Raw genomic sequence first — 23,723 nt, 5'->3', positions numbered from 1 at the left:
CTAACCCTGCTACACTCACCCCCCTTTGACTGAGCTAACCCTGCTACACTCACCCCCCTATGACCGAGATAACCCTGCTACACTCACCCCCCTTTGACTGAGCTAACCCTGCTACACTCAGCCCCCTTTGACTGAGCTAACCCTGCTACACTCACCCCCCTTTGACTGAGCTAACCCTGCTACACTCACCCCCCTATGACCGAGATAACCCTGCTACACTCACCCCCCTTTGACTGAGCTAACCCTGCTACACTCAGCCCCCTTTGACTGAGCTAACCCTGCTACACTCACCCCCCTTTGACTGAGCTAACCACGCTACACTTCACACAGTTTTTGAAGGAACTCGGTAGGGAGGTTGTTCCAAACTAGCCACAGTTCTTTTGTGGATTTAGGCAGCCTCAAATGCTTCCGTCTCTTCATGTAATCCCAGGCAGAGTCAATGATGTTGAGATCAGGGCGCTGTGGGGGCCATACCACTTTAGGACTCCTTGTTCTTTACGCTGAAGATAGTTCTTAATGACATTGGCTGTATGTTTGGGGTCGTTGTCCTTCTGCAGAATAAATTTGGGGCCAATCAGATGGTATTGCTTGATGGATAGCATTGAAGAGACCATTAATTCTGACCAAATCTCCAACTCCATTTGCAGAAATGCAGACCCAAACTTGCAAGGAATCTCCAACATGCTTCACTGTTGCCTGCAGACACTCATTCTTGTACCGCTCTCCAGCCCTTCAGCTGCCATTTTTCTGCACCTCAGTTCCTGTGTTTTTGTGCATAGTTGAGTTGCCTGGCCTTGTTTCCACGTCGGAGGTATGGCTTTTTGGCCGCAATTCTTCCATGAAGACCACTTCTGACCAGATTTGTCCACACAGTAGATGGGTGTACCTGGGTCCCACTGGTTTCTACCAATTCTGAGCGGATGGCACTGCACTACATCTTCCGATTGTGAAGGGAGGTAAGCATGATGCATCTTTCATCTGCTGCACTAAGTTTCCTTGCCCGACCACTGCATCTACGGTCCTCAGCCTTGCCCGTTTCTTTGTGCTTCTTCAACAGAGCTTGGACAGCACATCTGGAAACCCCTGTCTGCCTTGACATTTCTGCCTGGGAGAGACCTTGCTGATGTAGTATAACTACCTTGTGTCTTGTTGCTGTGCTCAGTCTTGCCATGGTATATGACTTCTGACATTAAACTGTCATCAGTAACCTCACCTTGGAAGCAGTTTGGCTGTTCCTCACCAAGTTTTAACCCTCCTACACAGCTGTTTCTGTTTCAGTTAATGATTGTGTTTCAACCTACGTATTAAATTGATGATTATTAGCTCCTGTTTGGTATAATTGATTAATCACACACCTGATTTGTGCAAGTGTACCTAGAAGAATTGATTCTGGTTTGAAGGCAAAGGGTGGTCACACCAAATATTGATTTGATTTAGATTTTTTGCAATATCAGACTAGAGCTGCGGACAGTGGCTGGTATTCTTTCCGATAAAAACACTGGTGAGTTCAGTAATTAAATTAATTTGCCAAAAGTAGTAATTTTGCTCAATGTTTCTCAAATGTAAGTTTCAAATAAAATGGATACACCATCATCGAAACAACCTGGGGGTACTTCACACCCCCTGGAAACAAACTTTCAGTTGTTCCTGTCTAAGCATATATAAGCCCCCTCTCGTGGCTACAGTAAGGAGTCGCATTTATTCAAGGACTGCAGCAGCCACTGGTCTAGTTTCTGTCATGTTAAGTTCGGGAATAAGCAACCAAATAAACGTTACATATAGTAAATGATGCACTTGTATGTCGATAGTCTGTTGTTCGGTGCAGTTGCGGAGAGTGTCTAGTGGCTGCTTCGGTGTGTAGTGCAACTTCGGTGTGTAGTGCAACTTCGGTGTGTAGTGCAGCTGCTTCGGTGTGTAGTGCAACTTCGGTGTGTAGTGCAGCTGCTTCGGTGTGTAGTGCAACTTCGGTGTGTAGTGCAGCTGCTTCGGTGTGTCGTGCAACTTCTGTGTGTAGTGCTTTATTCCGTTGGCGTCTAATTCCGTACTGTAGCTTGCAAACACCCTGCCCGAACTACAGCAACAAGAACCGATTTTGTTTCTTTTTTATTCAGGGAACACTGAGATTTGTCAGAGATTGAGGATTCTTATTTCTACATATTAGAGCAAGGGCGCAGGGCGTTACGTCAGATCACCTTCGTCACTGTGAAGGTATACGCGCATGCGTCCAGGGAAATGTCTACAACAAGCTGCAATGCTTTCAGTCAAGAATAAGCAGCGCAATATTTAGTGATTGTGTGTAGCAGAATTGGCTATTAATGAACAGTGTTTCGAGTATACAATGCTTACGTTTTCGCTTAATCGATGGGAACTGTGTATTTTACCCATTGAATTTCACGTTAGGACTCGATCGGATAGGACATTGTTGTTACTGGCTAGCTAAACGTACTTGGGACCCGGAAGCGAGTCACACGCCTTAACCAGCCAGCTACCTATCCGGCTTCGTGTTTTTACATAAACAAATGCGAATCTGTAAGTTGAACTCATGAACATAATCGATAAGAGTTTCTCCTGCGACCTGATGATGGTTCATCGCCGTCCTCATGTCGCGACAGGTTAGAGGTTTTGACATGGATGTAAGAACAGTGGTACATTTCGCGGCGTTCACAAGAGTCCTGACTTTAGTCCTGCAGGTATGATCATCTGACAGCTTCGCTTTGACATTCAATCACGAGTGAAAGAAAACGAATCAAATCAGCTTTGATTCTATACTTTAGGCGTGTTTACTTATATAAAGCGTTTATTCAATTATTTATTCCAAGTCTTGGAAACCATTGCCTGCTTTTATGAGGATGGTTTTATGAATGCTTGTAGAGTTTACTCGTTTAAGTGTGTTTGAGTTGGCCAGTCTACAGTGTTAGTGTTGTATGTGTGTTTTACATGTGTAGTTTGTGTGTGTATGGCTGTGTTTAACATGCTGTGTGGTGATTGGCAGGCTGTGTTTAACATGCTGTGTTGTGATTGGCAGGCTGTGTTTAACATGCTGTGTTGTGATTGGCAGGCTGTGTTTAATGCCCTGGTTCCGGATCACGCGGCCGATGCGTTCAGACCCCCCCGGGCAGAGGAGGCGCGGCTACTGGATGGGGGGGCGGAGCTATTGCTGGGGGGGCTGTCCCGCTGGGACGCCGAGCACTTCCTGTTTATCGCCGAGCACGGCTACCTGTATGAGCACAACCACGCCTTCTTCCCGCTGCTGCCGCTGTGTCTGCGCGGGCTGGCCGTGGGGCTGCAGCCGCTGGCTGGCTGGCTGACGGTGCGAGGGCGCCTCCTGGTGGCTGTGGCTCTGCTGAACAGCGCGCTGGGCGTGCTGAGCGCTGTGGCGCTGTATCGGCTGGGCCGCGCGGTTCTGAGAGACCGCCGCCTGGCCCTGCTCTCCAGCTTGCTCTTCTGCCTCTCGCCTGCCAACGTCTTCCTCTCCGCAGGGTACTCTGAGGGGCTGTTCTCTGCTCTGACCTTCGGGGGCGTGTGGCTGCTGGAGGGGAGGTCCGTCCTGGGGGGCTGCCTGCTGCTGTCCCTCGCCACAGCGACCCGCGCTAACGGCCTGGTGAACGTCGGCTTCCTGCTCTACCTGCCGCTGCGCTGGGCGCTGGCGCGAGGCGGGGCGGTGTGGGGGGGAGCGGGGGGGTCCAGCAGGCTGCTGCGTTTAGCGGGAATCGGGTTCAGCTACCTGCTGACCGCGGCTCTTGGCTCCGCCCTCATCGCGCTCCCGTTTGCTGTGTTCCAGCTGTACAGCTACAGCACGTTCTGCAGCCCCTCCCTCCGACCGGGGCAGGTCCCCCCGCCCCTGCTCGCCCTGGCAGAGGTCAAAGGTTACCGCATCGCCGATGCCACCCGCCCCCCCCCTCCCTGGTGTGAGTGGAGCCCCCCCCTGTTGTACTCCTACATACAGGAAGTGTACTGGGATGTGGGCTTCCTGCGCTACTTTCAGCTCCGACAGACGCCCAACTTCCTGCTGGCGCTCCCCGCCGCCCTGCTGGTCACCATGGCAACCTGGAGCTACGCTGCCGCCAGCCCCGCGCTCTGCCTGCGCCTGGGCCTGTGGGGGGGTCGGGTCACATGGGGGGGCGAGAAGCCGGCCCCTGGATTCCTGAGCCCCCAAGTGTTTGTGTACGTGGCGCATGCTGGGATCCTGCTGGCCTTCGCCTTCTTCTGCATGCATGTGCAGGTAATGGTCTAGACCAGGGCTGCCCAACCCTGCTCCTGGAGATCTACCATCCTGTAGGTTTTCACTCCCAACACAGGGCGGCCTGTAGCGTAGTGGTTAAGGTAAATGACTGGGACACCAAGGTTGGTGGTTCTAATCCCACTATAGCCATAATTAGATCCGCACAGCCGTTGGGCCCTTGAGCAAGGCCCTTAACCCTGCATTGCTCCAGGGGAGGATTGTCTCCTGCTTAGTCTAATCAACTGTACGTCGCTCTGGATAAGAGCGTCTGCCAAATGCCAATAATGTAATGTAATGTAACCCTAACAAAGCTCACCTCATTCAACAGCTACAGCAGTTAGCCTGCTCTAGTGCTCTAGGCTCTAGTCTGTAGGCAGGTTCACCCTAACCCTATCCCTGCCTGTCCTTGTGCAGGTTCTGACCCGGTTCCTGGCCTCCTCGTCCCCTGTGCTGTACTGGTTCAGTGCTCACCTCCTCCTGCTGCATGAGCCCCTTCTCAAGGAGGAGGAGGAGCAGGAGGAGCAGGAGGAGCAGAAGGAGCAGGATTCTCCTGTGTGCCTCCCCAGGGCAGTAACAGTATGGACCCAGCTGCTGCCCCACAACGCTGTCACCCAACTGCTGCTCCAGTGGAGGTCCTCCTCCACCCTCTCCCGCTGGCTGCTGGGATACTTCATCTCCTATTGGCTGCTGGGCCTGGCACTGCACTGCAACTTCCTGCCCTGGACCTGAGGCAGGTTGTGGTCAGGGTGTTTACTTCTGTGTTTTCTAGTGCTACTACAGCCAGACCAGTCTACCCTGAGCTCCCCACTACTATCAGGACAGCAGAGTCTGGAAACTCACCTGCGCACACCTGGGGCTCTGAGAGTGCATTCAGTGTGGCTAAGAAACCCACCGGCACTATTCATTTTGCTGTGTTGTTGTAAAGTCAAAAATAAAATGCATTTAAATTGGATTTTTATACTCCTAGATAACTATCATGTCAAAATGAGATTGTGTTTGTAGGTGCCTTCAGAATTCTATTTAAAAAAAACCTGGAAATGGTGTGGTGCAAAGGAATCTGGAGAGGCTGAAATCTCCTCAGTCTGATATATGGCACTTTATTCATTACATTACATTACATTACATTACATTACATTACAATGGGGTTATTCATCCCCATTAGCTACATTCACAGTCCATAAACATTACCAGCAATTTTATCTGGTAGGTAAATTGAGCCATTTTGCTAGATACATTAATTTGGGGAGTTTGGGTGCAGTGGAGGCGGCACGGATGGTGCAGTGGGTAGCACTGCCACCTCACAGCAAGGAGGTCCTGGGTTCGAATCCCCGTCGGCCAGGGCCTCTCTGTGCGGAGTTTGCATGTTCTCCCCGTGTCTGCGTGGGTTTCCTCCGGGTACTCCGGTTTCCTCCCACAGTCCAAAGACATGCAGGTTAGGCTGATTGGAGAGTATAAATTGCCCGTAGGTATGAGTGTGTGAGTGAATGGTGTGTGTGCCCTGCGATGGACTGGCGACCTGTCCAGGGTGTATTCCTGCCTTTCGCCCAATGTATGCTGGGATAGGCTCCAGCCCCCCTGCGACCCTGATCAGGATAAGCGGGTTCGGATAATGGATGAATGGATGGGTGCAGTGGAACATTTTGTGTGTGCACTAGAAAATTGAATTGAGTTGCAGACAAATTTGAGTTGGAGACAAGATGCCCAAGTGGAAGTGCAAGAAGGAAAATGCTGCCCCTCAATGCTAACCCTAACCCCAACCCCAATCCCAACCCTCAATGTACTTTTCAAGTGTTGCCTGGCATCTGATAAAGAGCATATGTGCAGTTTGTCTTGATTTTGTGGAAAAGAAAGCCTTCGTGTGAAAGTGTCACTTCCATTGATTTTAAAACTGGCAGCGATGTTGGTATGGGGTGTCCTTCCAGTAAATTTGAGTTTCATTACTAATCAATGTGTTAAAAGGGAGGCTTAATGTTACAGGATGTAACCGGATGTTCTTGTGCAGTGAGTAGCCATTCAGTATCTGACCAGGTTTAATGGACTCGAGTCTTAAGCAGCAGGTGGAGGATGGGGTTTTGGGCTCTGGAGAGCGCAGGGGACATGGCTTTGTCGGGGTTCCTGTAAGTAATTTTTCCAAAGTTAAGAGAAGTTGGTACCATTATATGTTGTGTAATGAACTGAATCAGACTGGAAGCTAGTAATGACTTTACATGCAAAAGAGTTATACATAACCAGATAGCTAGGATATATAAGTAATCATGGTGCCACATTTATTAGCTGATTTTGTTGTAAAGTACCTTGTAGCTCGCTAGTTTGTACTTTACACTGGGTAAAACTGGTCCTTGGGGTTTATCAGCTCACTGGTTAGTTATATCACTGAGTTCTATGATAAAACGCATTGAAAATAAGTTCACCAGTGACAAAGTGACCCAGACAAACTCATATATTAAAAAGATTTTTCTGGTGTAACATCTTGTCTTACTTAAATTGCAAATCTTCTTTCTGATTGTTGATGTGAACATTAACTGAAGCTCCTGAGCTGTATCTACATGCTTGTATGCATTGCACTGCTGCCACACAATTGGCTGATTAGATAATCGCATGAATAAGAGGTCTAATAAATAAAAATGTTCCTAATAAAGTGCTCGGTGAGTGTATATTCATAGAGTTTTCTGGTATTTCGGACCTCAGACCTGTGTGTGTGTGAGTTTATATTTAAACATGTGCGAGGGATTAAAATAACTGGGTCATCCTGTTATCCTTTATATATTAATATCCTTTTTATATTTCTCGGGCTGATTTTGTATTTTTATATTTCTCATGGGCTCTGCCTCCATGCGATCCTCACGAAATACCTTCAATAAAAAAATAAAACCTGAGAAGGAAGTGGTCGTGTTATTTCATTCTGGCCTTTACCAGCGGGTCTATCACTGGCTCTACAATGGAACATTTTGCACAATGAATCGTGACAAACGGGTTGTCTCGTTCCGTAGTGTAAGCACAGCCATTAACGTTTGACACTTTCATGTAGCTCATTTATATTTCCTCTTGCGATCCTGTAACATAAATTAGTGGACTTGTTGCAAATAAACGTGTAAAAATAAACGGGAAGGGATGTGATTTATGTGCGGAGCTGAGATGGGCGCGTTTCAGATGCTGAGCAGAACATTCTAAAAGTGTAAAACGATCCCCAGACTCGCGCAGATATTGGATTACCTCTGAATAACCTTTGGTTGCCCGGCAGCAGGCTCGCTCCCGTTGAATGCGCGCTCTGCGTGTCGTGCGGGTCTCTACATTGCGCTGAACTCCCCTCACCAGCAGAGGGCGCTCTTCCCCCGCTGCGAGATCTAAACCCGGCCTGTTCTGCAGTCACTTCGGATCTGAACGTCTCCTCTTTTCTGCGGTTTGCTGTCCTTTTAGTTCCTTTTAGTTCCATTTCAATTCCATAAAAATGCATTTTGAAAATGTTTTTTGCATGAATTACTTTATTTCCAAGATGTTTCCTGATTGGTTGAATTCTTTCCTCCTTTATGTAGTTGCTTTAGAGTGGATGAACTGTGCGGCTCAGTGTATGCTTGTGTATATGTGTGCACTCTGTACTCTGTGCACTGCACACTACTCACACACTGTACACTACTCACACACTGCACACTACTCACACACTGCACACTACTCTCACACACTGCACACTACTCTCACACAGTGCACACTACTCCTGTGCACTGCACATTACTTTCACACACTGCACACTACTCACACAATGCACACTACTCTCACGCACTGCACACTACTCTCAGGCAATGCACACTACTCTCACGCACTGCACATTACTTTCACACACTGCACACTACTCACACAGTGCACACTACTCTCACCCAATGCACATTACTTTCACACAGTGCACACTACTCCTGTGCACTGCACATTACTTTCACACACTGCACACTACTCACACAGTGCACACTACTCTCACCCAATGCACATTACTTTCACACAGTGCACACTACTCTCACACAGTGCACACTACTCCTGTGCACTGCACACTACTCTCACACAGTGCACACTACTCCTGTGCACTGCACACTACTCTCACACACTGCACACTACTCTCAGACACTACCGCCTGAGCCGATGTCTGCTCTAACCGCCTCACTCCAACACACTCTGCCTCACTCCAACACACTCTGCCTCACTCCAACACACTCTGCCTCACTCCAACACACTCTGCCTCACTCCAACACACTCTGCCTCACTCCAACACACTCTGCCTCACTCCAACACACTCTGCCCCACTCCAACACACTCTGCCTCACTCCAACACACTCTGCCTCACTCCAACACACTCTGCCTCATTCCAACACTCTGCCCCACTCCAACACACTCTGCCTCACTCCAACACACTCTGCCTCACTCCAACACACTCTGCCTCACTCCAACACACTCTGCCCCACTCCAACACACTCTGCCTCACTCCAACACACTCTGCCCCACTCCAACACTCTGCCTAATTCCAACACACTCTGCCTCACTCCGGACAACACCGAGCACAGAGAGAACCCAGGTGCATGCACACCTGGACTGGCACCATGAAAACATTGCGTACACACCTGGCCGGGCGCCATGGAAACACTGCATACACACCTGGACGGGCGCCATGGAAACAGTCGTCAATGAGCTGAGATTGCAGCTCTTATCAGCCCGCGCTTATCGCCGTGGCTCAGACTGGGTCCATCAGCACATCGTACGAGTGCTCCTATGCTTCGTTTTTAAAGTGATGTTTTCATTCAGAGGGATTTATTTTACATGTGAAATGATGCTGAGGTTGTCTCTGAGGTTCAGCTGCTGTTACCTGTGCTCTCCTGACCCAGGACAGGGCAGCATGGTGCCTACACAACTCATCAATGCCCCCACCTACAGAACTCATCAATGCCCCCACCTGCAGGACTCATCAATGCCCCCACCTGCAGAACTCATCAATGCCCCCACCTGCAGGACTCATCAATGCCCCCACCTACAGAACTCATCAATGCCCCCACCTGCAGGACTCGTCAATGCCCCCACCTGCAGAACTCATCAATGCCCCCACCTACAGAACTCATCAATGCCCCCACCTGTTGAGTATCTGTGTTAGAGTAACAGAGTTGAGTATCTGTGTGTTAGAATAACAGAGTTGAGTATCTGTGTTAGAGTAACAGAGTTGAGTATCTGTGTGTTAGAATAACAGAGTTGAGTATCTGTGTTCGAGTAACAGAGTTGAGTATCTGTGTGTTAGAATAACAGAGTTGAGTATCTGTGTTCGAGTAACAGAGTTGAGTATCTCTGTGGTAGAATAACAGAGTTGAGTATCTCTGTGGTAGAATAACAGAGTTGAGTATCTGTGTTCGAGTAACAGAGTTGAGTATCTCTGTGGTAGAATAACAGAGTTGAGTATCTGTGTTCGAGTAACAGAGTTGAGTATCTCTGTGGTAGAATAACAGAGTTGAGTATCTGTGTTCGAGTAACAGAGTTGAGTATCTGTGTTCGAGTAACAGAGTTGAGTATCTCTGTGGTAGAATAACAGAGTTGAGTATCTCTGTGGTAGAATAACAGAGTTGAGTATCTGTGTTCGAGTAACAGAGTTGAGTATCTCTGTGGTAGAAAAACAGAGTTGAGTATCTGTGTTCGAGTAACAGAGTTGAGTATCTCTGTGGTAGAATAACAGAGTTGAGTATCTGTGTTCGAGTAACAGAGTTGAGTATCTCTGTGGTAGAATAACAGAGTTGAGTATCTCTGTGGTAGAATAACAGAGTTGAGTATCTGTGTTCGAGTAACAGAGTTGAGTATCTCTGTGGTAGAATAACAGAGTTGAGTATCTGTGTTCGAGTAACAGAGTTGCAGCGCGGCAGGCTCCTCTGTGTGGTTCAGGGGGGGGGTTAGGGTTGGGTGGGGGGGAGCTGCAGGTCTGTATTTATAGCATGTGACGCAGGAACCTTAATGCCACCAGCTCCCCTGGTCACCCAGGGATGCTATTACCAGGGAAACAGGAGCATGTTGACATCATGGAGGTTTAGACAGCAGACTGTGTGTGGACAACAGACCTTACGCATGATATGCCCCCCCTCCCACTCTCTCTGCCCAACACTCAAAGTCCCACTCTTCTTCTAACTATACCCCCCCCCCCCCCACACACATACACACACGCACATACGTACGTACATACAACCCAACCTCACACACACACACACACACACACACATACGTATGCACATTCAACCCCCCTCATGCACATACACACACACACACACACACATACGTACGTACATACAACCCAACCTCACACACACACACACACACACACACACATACGTATGCACATTCAACCCCCCTCATGCACATACACACACACACACACATACGTATGCACATTCAACCCCCCTCATGCACATACACACACATACACACATACGTATGCACATTCAACCCCCCTCATGCACATACACACACACACACACACATACGTATGCACATTCAACCCCCCTCATGCACATACACACACATACACACATACGTATGCACATTCAACCCCCCTCATGCACATACACACACATACACACATATGTATGCAGATTGAACCCCCCCTCACATATACCCATACATATATATATACAACCCAACCTCACATACACTTTTAAGAAACCTTTAAAAACCCATTTTTACTCTTATGTTCCTTGATTATTGATCCGGTGGCCATTTCCTTTATCAATATGCTTTATTTCTTTTTTTTTTTTTATTATCTTTGTATTTTATCCTGTTTGTTGATGTTTAGTGTTTTTTAGTATTGCATTGTGAAGCACTTTGTAACCATTGGTTTAGAAAGATCCATCCATCCATCCATTATCTGAACACGCTTATCCTGAACAGGGTTGCAGGGGGGCTGGAGCCTATCCCAGCATACATTGGGCAAAAAGCAGGAATACACCCTGGACAGGTCGCCAGTCCATCGCTGGGCACACACACCATTCACTCACACACTCATACCTACAGGCAATTTAGACTCTCCAATCAGCCTAACCTGCATGTCTTTGGACTGTGGGAGGAAACCCACGCAAACATGGGGAGAACATGCAAACTCCACACAGAGAGGCCCCGGCCGACCGGGATTCAAACCCAGGACCTCCTTGCTGTGAGGCAGCAGTGCTACCCACTGCACCATCCATGCCACCAGTTTACAAAGATGCTATATAAATAAAGTATTATTGACTTCATTCAAACTGGCTGAGATGTCAGAATAAACAATAACAGAGAACAAGTTAGCCTAACTAATGGAATCAATTTTTATATGGATTTTAATATTCCCAATGAACAGCATAAACAGAGTTCTGAAGTTTATGATGCTCAGAGGATGTAAGAGCTATTGACAGATTACTGCCAGCTGCTACCAACCAACCAACAGATTATTTCGCCCAAAACCCAGACTATTTCACCGAAAACACAGAAAATTTCCCCCAAAACACAAAACATTTCATACAAAACCCAGACTATTTCACCCAAAACCCAGACTATTTCACCCAAAACCCAGACTATTTCACCCAAAACCCAGACCATTTCCCCCAAAACACAGAACATTTCCCCAAAAATCCAGGCAATTTCACCCAAAACACAGACTACATTAAATTAATGGCATTTGGCAGACAGAGTGTCTGAGCAATGTACAGTTGATTAGACTACGCAGGAGACAATCCTCCCCTGGAGCAATGCAGGGTTAAGGGCCTTGCTCAAGGGCCCAACGGCTGTGCAGATTGTGGCTACATGGGGGCTCAAACCACCGACCTTGCGGGCCCCAGTTATGTACCTTAACCACTACACTATCTTTTCTGTAATTTGCGTTGATAAACAAGGGATATTTGCAAAGTGGCATTTCATAACAGAAATGCCACTTTGCCACCCCCTTAACCCCCCGTACACACACACATACGCATAGTCCACACCCTCATCTCCAGACAGGAACACAAGCACAGCATTTACAGGGGGCCAAATTCAACCAGAACTGATGTGCTGAAACAATCTGCAATAGGAAAGGCACACAGTGGAAACTGTGATATTGTATCTGATTCTGTGGAAAAACACTCTCTCTGTCAGGCCTTTCCTATGGGGTTATCTGCCATATCTGTATTATCTTATTGTCCTTTGCCTTTATGCTTTCAAAGGCATTTTATTATGTTTAATTATTGCCTGTTAACCTACCAGGTCAAATGGGACTATTAAGATACTGTTGATTTTAATATTTTAAATAGTCATGTTGTAGTTGGATGGGCAAAGGGCAGATTTTGCACACTTAAATGCGAGCAAGTGTGTGTTAAGTGTATTGTATGTGGGCGTGTTGAGTGTGTGTTTTGTTTGTTTGTGAAGTATATTGTATATGTATGTGTATTCACTGTGTGTTGAAGGATACAATGGATGTTAAGTGGATTAATGCTTGTTGCTCTGTGGGGTGTAAAACTGGCTTTTGGGCAGAGAGAGACCACACAAGTGAAACAGAAGTGTCAGGAGCAGCAGTGTGGTTTCTCATTCAGAGAGACTCCGTACTGAGCTGTGCTGGGTGTTCTTCTGCACATGGGCTCTGATCCAGCGGCTCAGTAAAACATTCACAGAGACACTCCCCCTTTACTCCAGAGACACACACACAGCCACACAGATGCACACTGTATACAGAGACACACACACAGCCACACAGATGCACACTGTATACAGAGATACACACACATATAGACACAGATACACACTGTATACAGAGATACACACATAGCCACACAGATACACACTGTATACAGAGATACACACAGATACACACTGTATACAGAGATACACACACATACAGATACACACTGTATACAGAGATACACACACATATACACACAGATACACACTGTACACAGAGATACACACATAGCCACACAGATACACACTGTATACAGAGATACACACAGATACACACTGTATACAGAGACACACACATACAGATACACACTGTATACAGAGATACACACACATATACACACTGTACACAGAGATACACACATAGCCACACAGATACACACTGTATACAGAGATACACACAGATACACACTGTATACAGAGACACACACATACAGATACACACTGTATACAGAGATACACACACACATATACACTGTATACAGAGATACACATAGATACACACACAGATACACACTGTGTACAGAGACACACACTATACAGAACTACAAACAGATTCACACTGTGTACAGAGACACACACTATACAGAACTACAAACAGATTCACACTGTGTACAGAGACACACACTAATACACATACAGAGATACACACAGATACACATTGTATACAGAACTATAAACAGATACACACTGTGTACAGATACACACACACACACACACACACACACACACACTGATACCCACACACAGAGATACACACTGTATACAGAGATACACAGTATACAGTGATACACACACAGAGATACACACTGAAGCCAGTCAATGGCTAATTATACAGTGATTTTTAGCTCCATTAAAATTAGCCATTGTTTAATAAATATCCTTTTCCTGGATGTGAACACCAAGCACATGAAGATCTTCTCTGGATAGGAAATGGTATTGTGCCCTTTCACTGTCATCCTCTGTGCTATTAGCAGCGCCATGACTAGCCCCTTCGAAATGTGTACTGACACAGAAAACAGGACCGGGATCATATTCTTTCGCGTATGCATTTCATTCTACTTTTAGACAAGAATACGGGGTATTAAAAAAGCGAGCCTCTCTCATTTTAAGAGGGTTTTTGCTTGCCTAAATGTGAAGGCGGGTCCGAATTCACTTACGTCACTGAAGTTTATAATCGCAGATTCTGCAATAACGGTGCAGGGCGTGGCTTCAGGGTTATGTCTTTAAACTCGCGCGGTCGATCGCAGAAGTAATAATTCATGAGGATGTTTATGTTAATTTTCAGGGTTTAAAGGCCTTTCTTAACTTTGTGCGAGCAGTGTGAATCCAGCGCGCGAAGCACGGAACACGTGAACATCCAGCCTCGCTACTATTCGCTTTCTCTCAGGATTTTAAAGATTCACTGTCCCTTTCTTCGACAGGACAAGAAAGATCTAGCCCCACTTTTGTTTAAAATATTTATCCATATTAGACAATTTTGAGAAGAATATATATCGTCTTGATCTCCTCGTCAGCAGCACGAGGCTCCACAGTTTTATTTGGAGTCATTTCGCCATGTCGTCCGGGGACGCCGCGGAGAGCCGGCGGTTCTGTGTTCTGTCCTGGGAACAGGTTCGGCGCTTGGACTCTATCCTCGGGGAGACCGTGCCGATCCACGGCCGCGGAAACTTCCCCACGCTCTCCCTGAAACCCCGGCAGATCGTACAGGTAAGCTGAGTGGCTCGGTTCTGGGGCAAAGCGCTGTTTACCAAGGGGGAGGCAGCGGGCACAAAGTTCTATAACCGCGCAAATCAAGCTGCTATCCACCAGGTGTAAGACAAACCCTGAATTACACACTATATTAAACAAGATATGACCCCAAGCCCCCCGCCTCCACACACACACAGACACGCTGAACTACTTCTATAGACATGGGTTTAAACGATTAGTGCTGCCCAGTACAGACGAGCGGTATCGACGATCGGCTTCTAAAAGTGTGGCTATCCTAATAGTTTTAAAGTGTGTCCAGTTTATGTCTTGAGAGTGTACGGGCAGAATGATGTGACTTCTGCAAGTCATAACATTTGTGGACTTTAACGACTCGCGTCCGCCACGCACTGCATTCTATCTGAACTATGTACCTTTTTATTGATGTCAATATTGGCAAAATATAAATGGTCGTAAATCGAAATGATCGTTTACATACTGTCTACTTCTGCTGCATGTAGTCGTTAAAAAAGCTCAGCGAAAATGTACACAAGGAAGAGCTTTAACTTTGAGGGAGCCGTGTGAAATTTACGCCAAGAGATTCCACAGCTAATGTCCGTTAATAAACGACACCAAGGTTTCATCACTTATTTTCCTGTGTGCGCACCTACAACATGCTGTGGGCGGTCATACAAACCTGACCATTAATCTATTAACCCTGCATCATGCGGTGTTGGCCAGCGCCGTTAAGCTCGTCGATTTTGTGTTTCAAGATTACATTAATGGCATTTGGCAGGCGCTCTTATCCAGAGCGACGTACAACAAAGTGCATGCCCATAACCAGGGATAAGTGCGCATGAAATTAAGCTTTGGGAAAAGGAGGACCGTTAAAATGTTAGTTTTATTTTATTTTTTTGAGTGAGAGAGGTCTTTGGAAACTGATTGTGTGTGTGTATGTGTGTGTGTGAGAGAGATTGAGTGTGGGAGAGAGAGGTAACTAAGGGCAACTGAGCCTTTGAAATATGTTCCAGTAAAATTCACAGCAGTAGGAGCATTTCCTGGTGAGCTAATCTTTTTTAAAAGCATGGTTCTCTCTGACTCTCTGACACAGCAACGCAGACTGAGCCACACACAGCCCTCTCAGACTGAGCCACACACAGCCCTCTCAGACTGAGCCACACACAGTCCTCTCAGACTGAGCCACACACAGCCCTCTCAGACTGAGCCACACACAGTCCTCTCAGACTGAGCCACACACAGTCCTCTCAGACTGAGCCACACACAGCCCTCTCAGACTGAGCCACACACAGTCCTCTCAGACTGAGCCACACACAGTCCTCTCAGACTGAGCCACACACAGTCCTCTCAGACTGAGCCACACACAGCCCTCTCAGACTGAGCCACACACAGTCCTCTCAGACTGAGCCACACACAGTCCTCTCAGACTGAGCCACACACAGCCCTCTCAGACTGAGCCACACACAGTCCTCTCAGACTGAGCCACACACAGTCCTCTCAGACTGAGCCACACACAGTCCTCTCAGACTGAGCCACACACAGTCCTCTCAGACTGAGCCACACACAGTCCTCTCAGACTGAGCCACACACAGTCCTCTCAGACTGAGCCACACACAGTCCTCTCAGACTGAGCCACACACAGTCCTCTCAGACTGAGCCACACACAGTCCTCTCAGACTGAGCCACACACAGTCCTCTCAGACTGAGCCACACACAGTCCTCTCAGACTGAGCCACACACAGTCCTCTCAGACTGAGCCACACACAGTCCTCTCAGACTGAGCCACACACAGTCCTCTCAGACTGACGTATGACCCCCAGCGATAAATTTAACCCGGCTCCTTTTACTGTGCCCGGCGCTCGTCAAAGATTAATTTCAGTTTTATTTCTGTTCTTTGGCTGCTTTCATACACGGGTACTTAACCCAGCTCTGCATGCTCAGTACAGTCTCACTGTAATGGGGCACAACACATCTGCTAAATCTGTATGATGGTCCTGTATGTACCTGCCAGTTTGAACAGTGGAGCAGTATTATGACGTGGGGCAGTTTTAACGTCACATCCATGTTCACAGTTTAAGCCCTTAGCAGCAGCGCTGCAAACAGAGTGGCTCACAGTATCTACCTGGGACTCATGGGTATCTCCTAGCTGCTCAGACTGTGTGTGAGAACGGAACCCACACCGTGGTGTGAGGAGAACAGCTCTCAGCCCACGAGCCCTGATGTTAAACGCTCACTGAGACTCACTGAGACTCTCCATGAGCCCTGATGTTAAACGCTCACTGAGACTCTCACTGAGACTCTCCATGAGCCCTGATGTTAAACGCTCACTGAGACTCTCACTGAGACTCTCACTGAGACTCTCCATGAGCCCTGATGTTAAACGCTCACTGAGACTCTCACTGAGACTCTCCATGAGCCCTGATGTTAAACGCTCACTGAGACTCTCACTGAGACTCTCACTGAGACTCTCACTGAGCCCTGATGTTATACGCTCACTGAGACTCTCACTGAGACTCTCCATGAGCCCTGATGTTATACGCTCACTGAGACTCTCACTGAGACTCTCCATGAGCCCTGATGTTAAACGCTCACTGAGACTCTCACTGAGACTCTCCATGAGCCCTGATGTTAAACGCTCACTGAGACTCTCACTGAGCCCTGATGTTAAACGCTCACTGAGACTCTCACTGAGACTCTCACTGAGACTCTCCATGAGCCCTGATGTTAAACGCTCACTGAGACTCTCACTGAGCCCTGATGTTATACGCTCACTGAGACTCTCCATGAGCCCTGATGTTAAACGCTCACTGAGACTCTCACTGAGACTCTCCATGAGCCCTGATGTTAAACGCTCACTGAGACTCTCACTGAGACTCTCACTGAGACTCTCCATGAGCCCTGATGTTAAACGCTCACTGAGACTCTCACTGAGACTCTCCATGAGCCCTGATGTTAAACGCTCACTGAGACTCTCACTGAGACTCTCACTGAGCCCTGATGTTAAACGCTCACTGAGACTCTCACTGAGACTCTCACTGAGACTCTCCATGAGCCCTGATGTTAAACGCTCACTGAGACTCTCACTGAGACTCTCACTGAGACTCTCACTGAGACTCTCCATGAGCCCTGATGTTAAACGCTCACTGAGACTCTCCATGAGCCCTGATGTTAAACGCTCACTGAGACTCTCACTGAGCCCTGATGTTAAACGCTCACTGAGACTCTCACTGAGACTCTCACTGAGCCCTGATGTTAAACGCTCACTGAGACTCTCACTGAGACTCTCACTGAGACTCTCACTGAGCCCTGATGTTAAACGCTCACTGAGAGCTCACAGAACTTTCCCGCACATCTGTATTACCAGAGCATGGTTCCTCTGTGAATAAATTGTTGAGTTTTGTAAAATTCCTACAGAAGTACAGAAGCACAGGTCTGAAGGGGTCTCAGTGGGTGGACTAAACTACACTACCCTCACCTCTCTCAGACCGTTATTCTAGATGTGTTTGCCCCTGCTGGAAATGAGCTGTTGGAAGAGTCTGATTGCCAGCATCCTGTTGGAGAGCATTGTGAACTCTTTTGAAAAGAGAGCTAAAGATGCAGTCATACGTGCTGAAATCAGAGCCGGTGTCTGGGGTGTGTGGCTGTATTGTGTCAGAGCTGAAACACTGCGTCACGTTTACCGGTTGGAACTTTAGAAGTTGACCTGTCGTCCTGGTAACCGCAGGCTGGCGGGGGAGGGGCAGGGGCGGGGCAGGGGCGGGGCAGGTGCACGGCTGTAAGGAGACACACTAGAGCCCCATTGTCGAGGGAAGTGTGTGCACTGGACGGGGTGTCTTCTGCAGGTCAGTGACACGTGATCTGATCAGGCCCAATTTCTGCAAACATAACTAACAATGTAACCAGGAAATACAGGTGGTGAGTCCTCTGGCCAATATTCACAAGCAACAATATTCACTTGAATCGTTATAATGTTCTAATGGCAAAGAACTATACAACTGAAAACTGTTTCACCAAATTTACATTACACAGAGACAGTTTAAATGTCATGCTTAAGCCTTTGGTACCAGAGCTGCTCATCAGGTCCAACACCGTGCTGCTTGTAATGGTACCAGAGCATGGTGGCTGTTTGTGCAGAGCCTTGTGCTGTTGTCATGGTGTTGTGTATGAAGGCTGGGTAATGAATTGTATTCTGTAAAAAAGTAATAAATATGCAGTAGGTTAATTTTCCATAACATCCCATCTGCCTACTGCCATAAACAAGCTCCTGACGTGAACGCACTACTGACATAAACGCACAACTGCCATAAACACACTACTGACATAAACGTGCTACTGACATAAACACACTACTGACATAAACGTGCAACTGACAAACGCGCTACTGACATAAACACTACTGACATCTACTCAAAGACTGACATGAATGCGCTACTGACATAAACGCACGACTGACATAAACGCACGACTGACATAAATGCGCTACTGACAAAAACACGCTACTGACATAAACACACTACTGACATAAAGATGCTACTGACATATACACACTACTGACATAAACATGCTACTGACATACACTACTGACATAAACATGCTACTGACATATACACACTACTGACATAAACACACTACTGACATAAACACACAACTGCCATAAACACACTACTGACATAAATGCACTACTGACATAAACGCACAACTGACATAAATGCACTACTGACAAAAACGCGCTACTGACATATACACACTGCTGACATAAAAACACTACTGACTTAAAGATGCTACTGACATATAAACTACTGACATAAACATGCTACTGACATAAACATGCTACTGACATAAACACGCTACTGACATATACACACTACTGACATAAACATGCTACTGACATAAACATGCTACTGACATAAACGCACAACTGCCATAAACACACTACTGACATAAACGTGCAACTGACATCAACTCAAAGACTGACATAACCGTGCTACTGACATAAACACACTACTGACATCAACTCAAAGACTGACATAAACACGCTACTGACATAAACACACTACTGACATAAACTCCCAGACTGCCCCCCCAGCAGCCGTGTGTCACAGGGAGGCTGCAGAACAGATAACGGTGGCTCCGCATGGGGGGGCATGAGGGGCATGGAGGGGTGGGCTTCATCTATGAAGTCTGACCCAGAAAGTAAAAATACACGCAGTTGATTTTGTGTCTGACATTAGAGAGGGTTAGCGGATATGGAAGTTAATCTTGCCTGGGGGTGGGGGGAATGGGGGTCAGGTGTGTCATAGGAGCTCTCTAATTGGCCCACTTCTTCTTTACCTGCTGGTCTCATCCTGCTGTAGCCAGTATCCAAAAACAGCTGCACGCACCCCCACACGCACCCCGAAAATGCACACAGGGCCTTGTGTCTCAGAACACGTCATCCTGTAGCTATATAGTGTGAGACTTTGAGTGTGAATGTGTGTGTGTGTGTGTCTGTGTAAGTGTGTGTGCATGTGTGTGTGTCAGCGTCAGTGTGTGAGTGTCAGTGTGTGTGTGAGTGTGTGTGAGCGTGTGTGTGAGTGTGTGTGTGTGAGAGTGAGAGTGTGAGTGTGTGTGTGTTTGTGAGCGTGTGAGCGCGTGTGTGTGTGAGCGTGTGTGTGTGTGTGTGAGCGTGTGTCTGAGCGTGTGTCTGTGTGAGCGTGTGTCTGTGTGAGCGTGTGAGCGTGTGTGTGTGTGTGTGTGTGTGTGTGTAAGTGTGTGTGTATGTGTGTGAGCGTGTGTGTGTGTGTGTGTGTATGTATGTGTGTAAGTGTGTTTGTGTGTGTGTGTGAGCGTGTGAGTGTGTGTGTGTGTGAGCGTGTGTGTGTGAGTGTGTGTGTGTGTGTGTGAGCGTGTGAGCGTGTGAGCGTGTGAGCGTGTGTGTGTGTGTGTGTATGTGTGTAAGTGTGTTTGTGTGTGTGTGTGTGAGCGTGTGAGCGTGTGAGCGTGTGAGCGTGTGAGCGTGTGTGTGTGTGAGCGTGTGTGTGTGTGAGCGTGTGTGTGTGTGAGCGTGTGTGTGTGTGAGTGTGTGTGTGTGTGAGCGTGTGTCTGTGTGAGCGTGTGTCTGTGTGAGCGTGTGTGTGTGTGTGTGTGTGTGTGTGAGTGTGTGTATGTGTGTGAGCGTGTGTGTGTGTGTATGTATGTGTGTAAGTGTGTTTGTGTGTGTGTGTGTGAGCGTGTGAGCATGTGAGCGTGTGTGTGTGTGTGTGTGTATGTATGTGTGTAAGTGTGTTTGTGTGTGTGTGTGTGAGCGTGTGAGCGTGTGAGCGAGCGTGTGTGTGTGTGTGTGTGTGTAAGTGTGTGTATGTGTGTGTGTGTGTGTGTATGTATGTGTGTAAGTGTGTGTGTGTGTGAGCGTGTGAGCGTGTGAGCGTGTGAGCGTGTGAGCGTGTGAGCGTGTGTGTGTGTGTGTGTGTGTGTGTGTGTGTGTGTAAGTGTGTGAGCCTCACCCCTCTCTCTCTTTGTCCCAGGCCGTACGGGCCCAGTTAGAGCAGAGGGGCGTGGCGGTTCGGGATGTGCGGTTGAACGGTTCTGCGGCGAGTCACGTGCTGCACCAGGACACGGGTTTGGGCTACAAGGACCTGGACCTGATCTTCGGCGTGAGCCTGGGGGACGAGCGGGCCTTCCGGCTGGTGCGGGACGGGGTGCTGGCCTGCTTGCGGGACTGCCTGCCCGCGGGGGTGAGCCGGGCCCGGCTCAGCGCTCAGGCCCTGGAGGAGGCCTATGTGCAGAAACTGGTGAAGGTCTGCAACGACTCCGACCGCTGGAGCCTCATCTCTCTGTCCAACAACACCGGCAAGAACCTGGAGCTCAAGTTCGTTGACACGCTGCGGAGGCAGTTTGAGTTCAGCGTGGACTCCTTCCAGATCGGGCTGGACTCCCTGCTGCTGTTCGACCGCTGCTCAGAGACCCCCATGTCCGAGAGCTTCCACCCCAGCGTCCTCGGGGAGAGCGTGTTCGGGGACTTCCAGGAGGCCCTGGGTCACCTGCGCGGGAGGACCATCGCCACGCGCAGCCCGGAGGAGATCCGGGGCGGAGGCCTGCTGAAGTACTGCCACCTGCTGGTGCGCGGCTTCCGGCCGGCCTCTCGCGGCGAGATGCGCTCGCTGCAGCGCTACATGTGCTCGCGCTTCTTCATCGACTTCCCCGACATCGGCCAGCAGCAGCGCAAGCTGGAGGCCTACCTGCAGAGCCACTTTGGCGGGATGGAGCGGCGGCGGTATGCGTGTCTGGCCACGCTGCACCGCGTGGTGGACGAGAGCACCGTGTGTCTCATGGCCCACGAGCGGCGCCAGACCCTGGCGCTCATCTCCGCTCTGGCGCTGCGTGTGCTGGCCGAGCAGAACGCCATCCCCGCCGCCAACATCACCTGCTACTACCAGCCCGCAGCCTACGCCCAGGACATCAACTTCAACAACTACTACATCGCCCATGCAGCGCCCCTAGTGGCCACCGGCAGGAACTCCTACCAAACATGGCTGCCCTGCAACTGACACAACCTTGTGCTTACCCAAAGGGATGATGGGAGTTTTCTTTTTTGACCTCCCACTGCCCCACCTGACAAAGTTCATTGTTTTTTTGGGGGAGCCAAATATGGACTCAGCTGAACTTCTGCTGCTGTATGTCTGATTGGAACTGTTATATACTTAAATATGACAATTTTAATTTAAATTTTCTTCTTTTCTTATGGTTGCTGGTTCTTCTCTTATGTAGTAGGAGTTTGGACAGGTTTGATTGAGTCTTATTCAATTTTTTTGTGTAAATGTAAAAAAAACAAAAAACTTCAATTGCTAAATTAATCTAAATTTGTTTCCTTTTCTAACTGTGGTTTAAATCGGTCCCCTTTTAAAGGGACTTTTAAAGGACCAAATATTTCATTTAGAAGGGAATCTGACCAAGTGCCTGAAGTTGCTAGACTGCTCAACATAGCAAAAGCCCTGTGAAAAGTGCTGTATTAAGAGATTTCTGTCTTCTACATAAATCTATAAATCTATATTTTCAGGGACAGAGGTGTTCCTTTTCAAATGATTAAAAAGGAAAAAGAAATACTCAGATCTCTGTATTGTGTGATGTGTGTGCCTCAGAACTGAGATGTTCCCTCATACAACTCTGTGTGAGTGTGTATGAGTGTGTGTGTGAGAGTGAGTGTGAGTGTGAGTGTGAGTGTGAGTGTGAGTGTGAGTGTGAGTGTGAGTGTGAGTGTGTGTGTGTGTGTGAATACAACCTGTCCAGGGTGTATTCCTGCCTTTCGCCCAATGTATGCTGGGATAGGCTCCAGCCCCCCTGTGATCAGGATTACCGGGTTAAGATAATGGATGGATGGATGGACATTTTATTTTGCAGAATACTTTATCCAAAGTGACGTCTGCAACAGTGAATATGAAGGTCATAGAACAAACACCCGAACAGGTCAGATAATGTACAATTCATATATGATTGTTTATAAGGCCATGAATATAAGTCCAATACACAAGGTAGATCGGCGAAGTCTGTAACCACACCGATACATCTGCAACCTCAGGAACTCCAGTCAGAGGCAAATACAAATTCCCCTAGTAGTATAGTAATAATAGTAATAGTCCTAATAGTCCTAGATAAAAGTACAAAATACAAGGGGGTAAAGGTAGACAGGTGAAAAACAAGTGACAATAGATTAGCAGACTCCTGCAGAGGAATTAAGGTGCAGTCTGAGGTGAGTCCTCAGACTGCAGAGGGAAATGGGCATGGGGGAATGGGGAAGTCGTTTCACCACTGAGGAGCTAGAGTAGAGAAGCTCTTAACTATCCAAATACTGCTTACCTAGCCAACTAAAAATACCGAAACACTACGTAAATCACAAAGACAACAATTAAGGATCACAGGGAGGTAGGGAGGGATGGGGAGAGGTGCTGCTTGAAGAGGTGCGTCTTCAGCTTGCGCTTGAAGGTGGGGAGAGATTGTACAGTTCTGACCTCAACGGGGAGTTCGTTCCACCACCGTGGAGCCAGAACAGACAGTACTCGTGAGCGTGAGGTGGAGGTTCGGAGAGGGGGAGGTGCCAAGCGGCCTGTGGAGGCTGAACGAAGAGGTC

The 23,723-nt window shown here is 47.9% G+C and overlaps 2 protein-coding genes and 1 long non-coding RNA gene across 4 annotated transcripts; all 3 read left to right on the top strand.

Moving 5' to 3' along the window:
* The first annotated feature begins 286 nt into the window (after positions 1–286).
* LOC133123872 (uncharacterized) lies at positions 287–1,212 on the top strand. Its single transcript, XR_009708262.1, has 2 exons — positions 287–956; positions 1,058–1,212. It is a non-coding gene; the product is annotated as an uncharacterized LOC133123872 (long non-coding RNA).
* A 513-nt stretch (positions 1,213–1,725) lies between these two features.
* Positions 1,726–6,876, top strand: pigv (phosphatidylinositol glycan anchor biosynthesis, class V). Of its 2 annotated transcripts, XM_061248278.1 has the most exons (4): positions 1,726–2,529; positions 2,613–2,690; positions 3,059–4,222; positions 4,637–6,876. In XM_061248278.1, exons 2-4 carry the CDS (start codon positions 2,628–2,630, stop codon positions 4,949–4,951), a joined length of 1,542 nt encoding a protein of 513 aa, XP_061104262.1. In that variant the 5' UTR covers positions 1,726–2,529; positions 2,613–2,627; the 3' UTR covers positions 4,952–6,876. The 2 variants fall into 2 exon arrangements, with proteins under 2 accessions (XP_061104262.1, XP_061104252.1); XM_061248268.1 differs by having other exon boundaries at positions 1,726–2,690.
* Positions 6,877–14,139: 7,263 nt separating this feature from the next.
* Positions 14,140–22,630, top strand: LOC133137894 (terminal nucleotidyltransferase 5A-like). The gene is made up of 2 exons (XM_061256303.1): positions 14,140–14,623; positions 21,124–22,630. The coding sequence occupies exons 1-2, from the start codon at positions 14,471–14,473 to the stop codon at positions 22,144–22,146; spliced, it is 1,176 nt and encodes a 391-aa protein (XP_061112287.1). The 5' UTR covers positions 14,140–14,470; the 3' UTR covers positions 22,147–22,630.
* Positions 22,631–23,723: the final 1,093 nt, after the last annotated feature.

The sequence above is a fragment of the Conger conger genome, chromosome 1, assembly GCF_963514075.1.
Source record: "Conger conger chromosome 1, fConCon1.1, whole genome shotgun sequence".
Lineage (NCBI taxonomy): Eukaryota > Metazoa > Chordata > Actinopteri > Anguilliformes > Congridae > Conger > Conger conger.
Note: the sequence above shows the minus strand (reverse complement) of the source record. Positions and strands in the feature narration are given on the sequence as shown.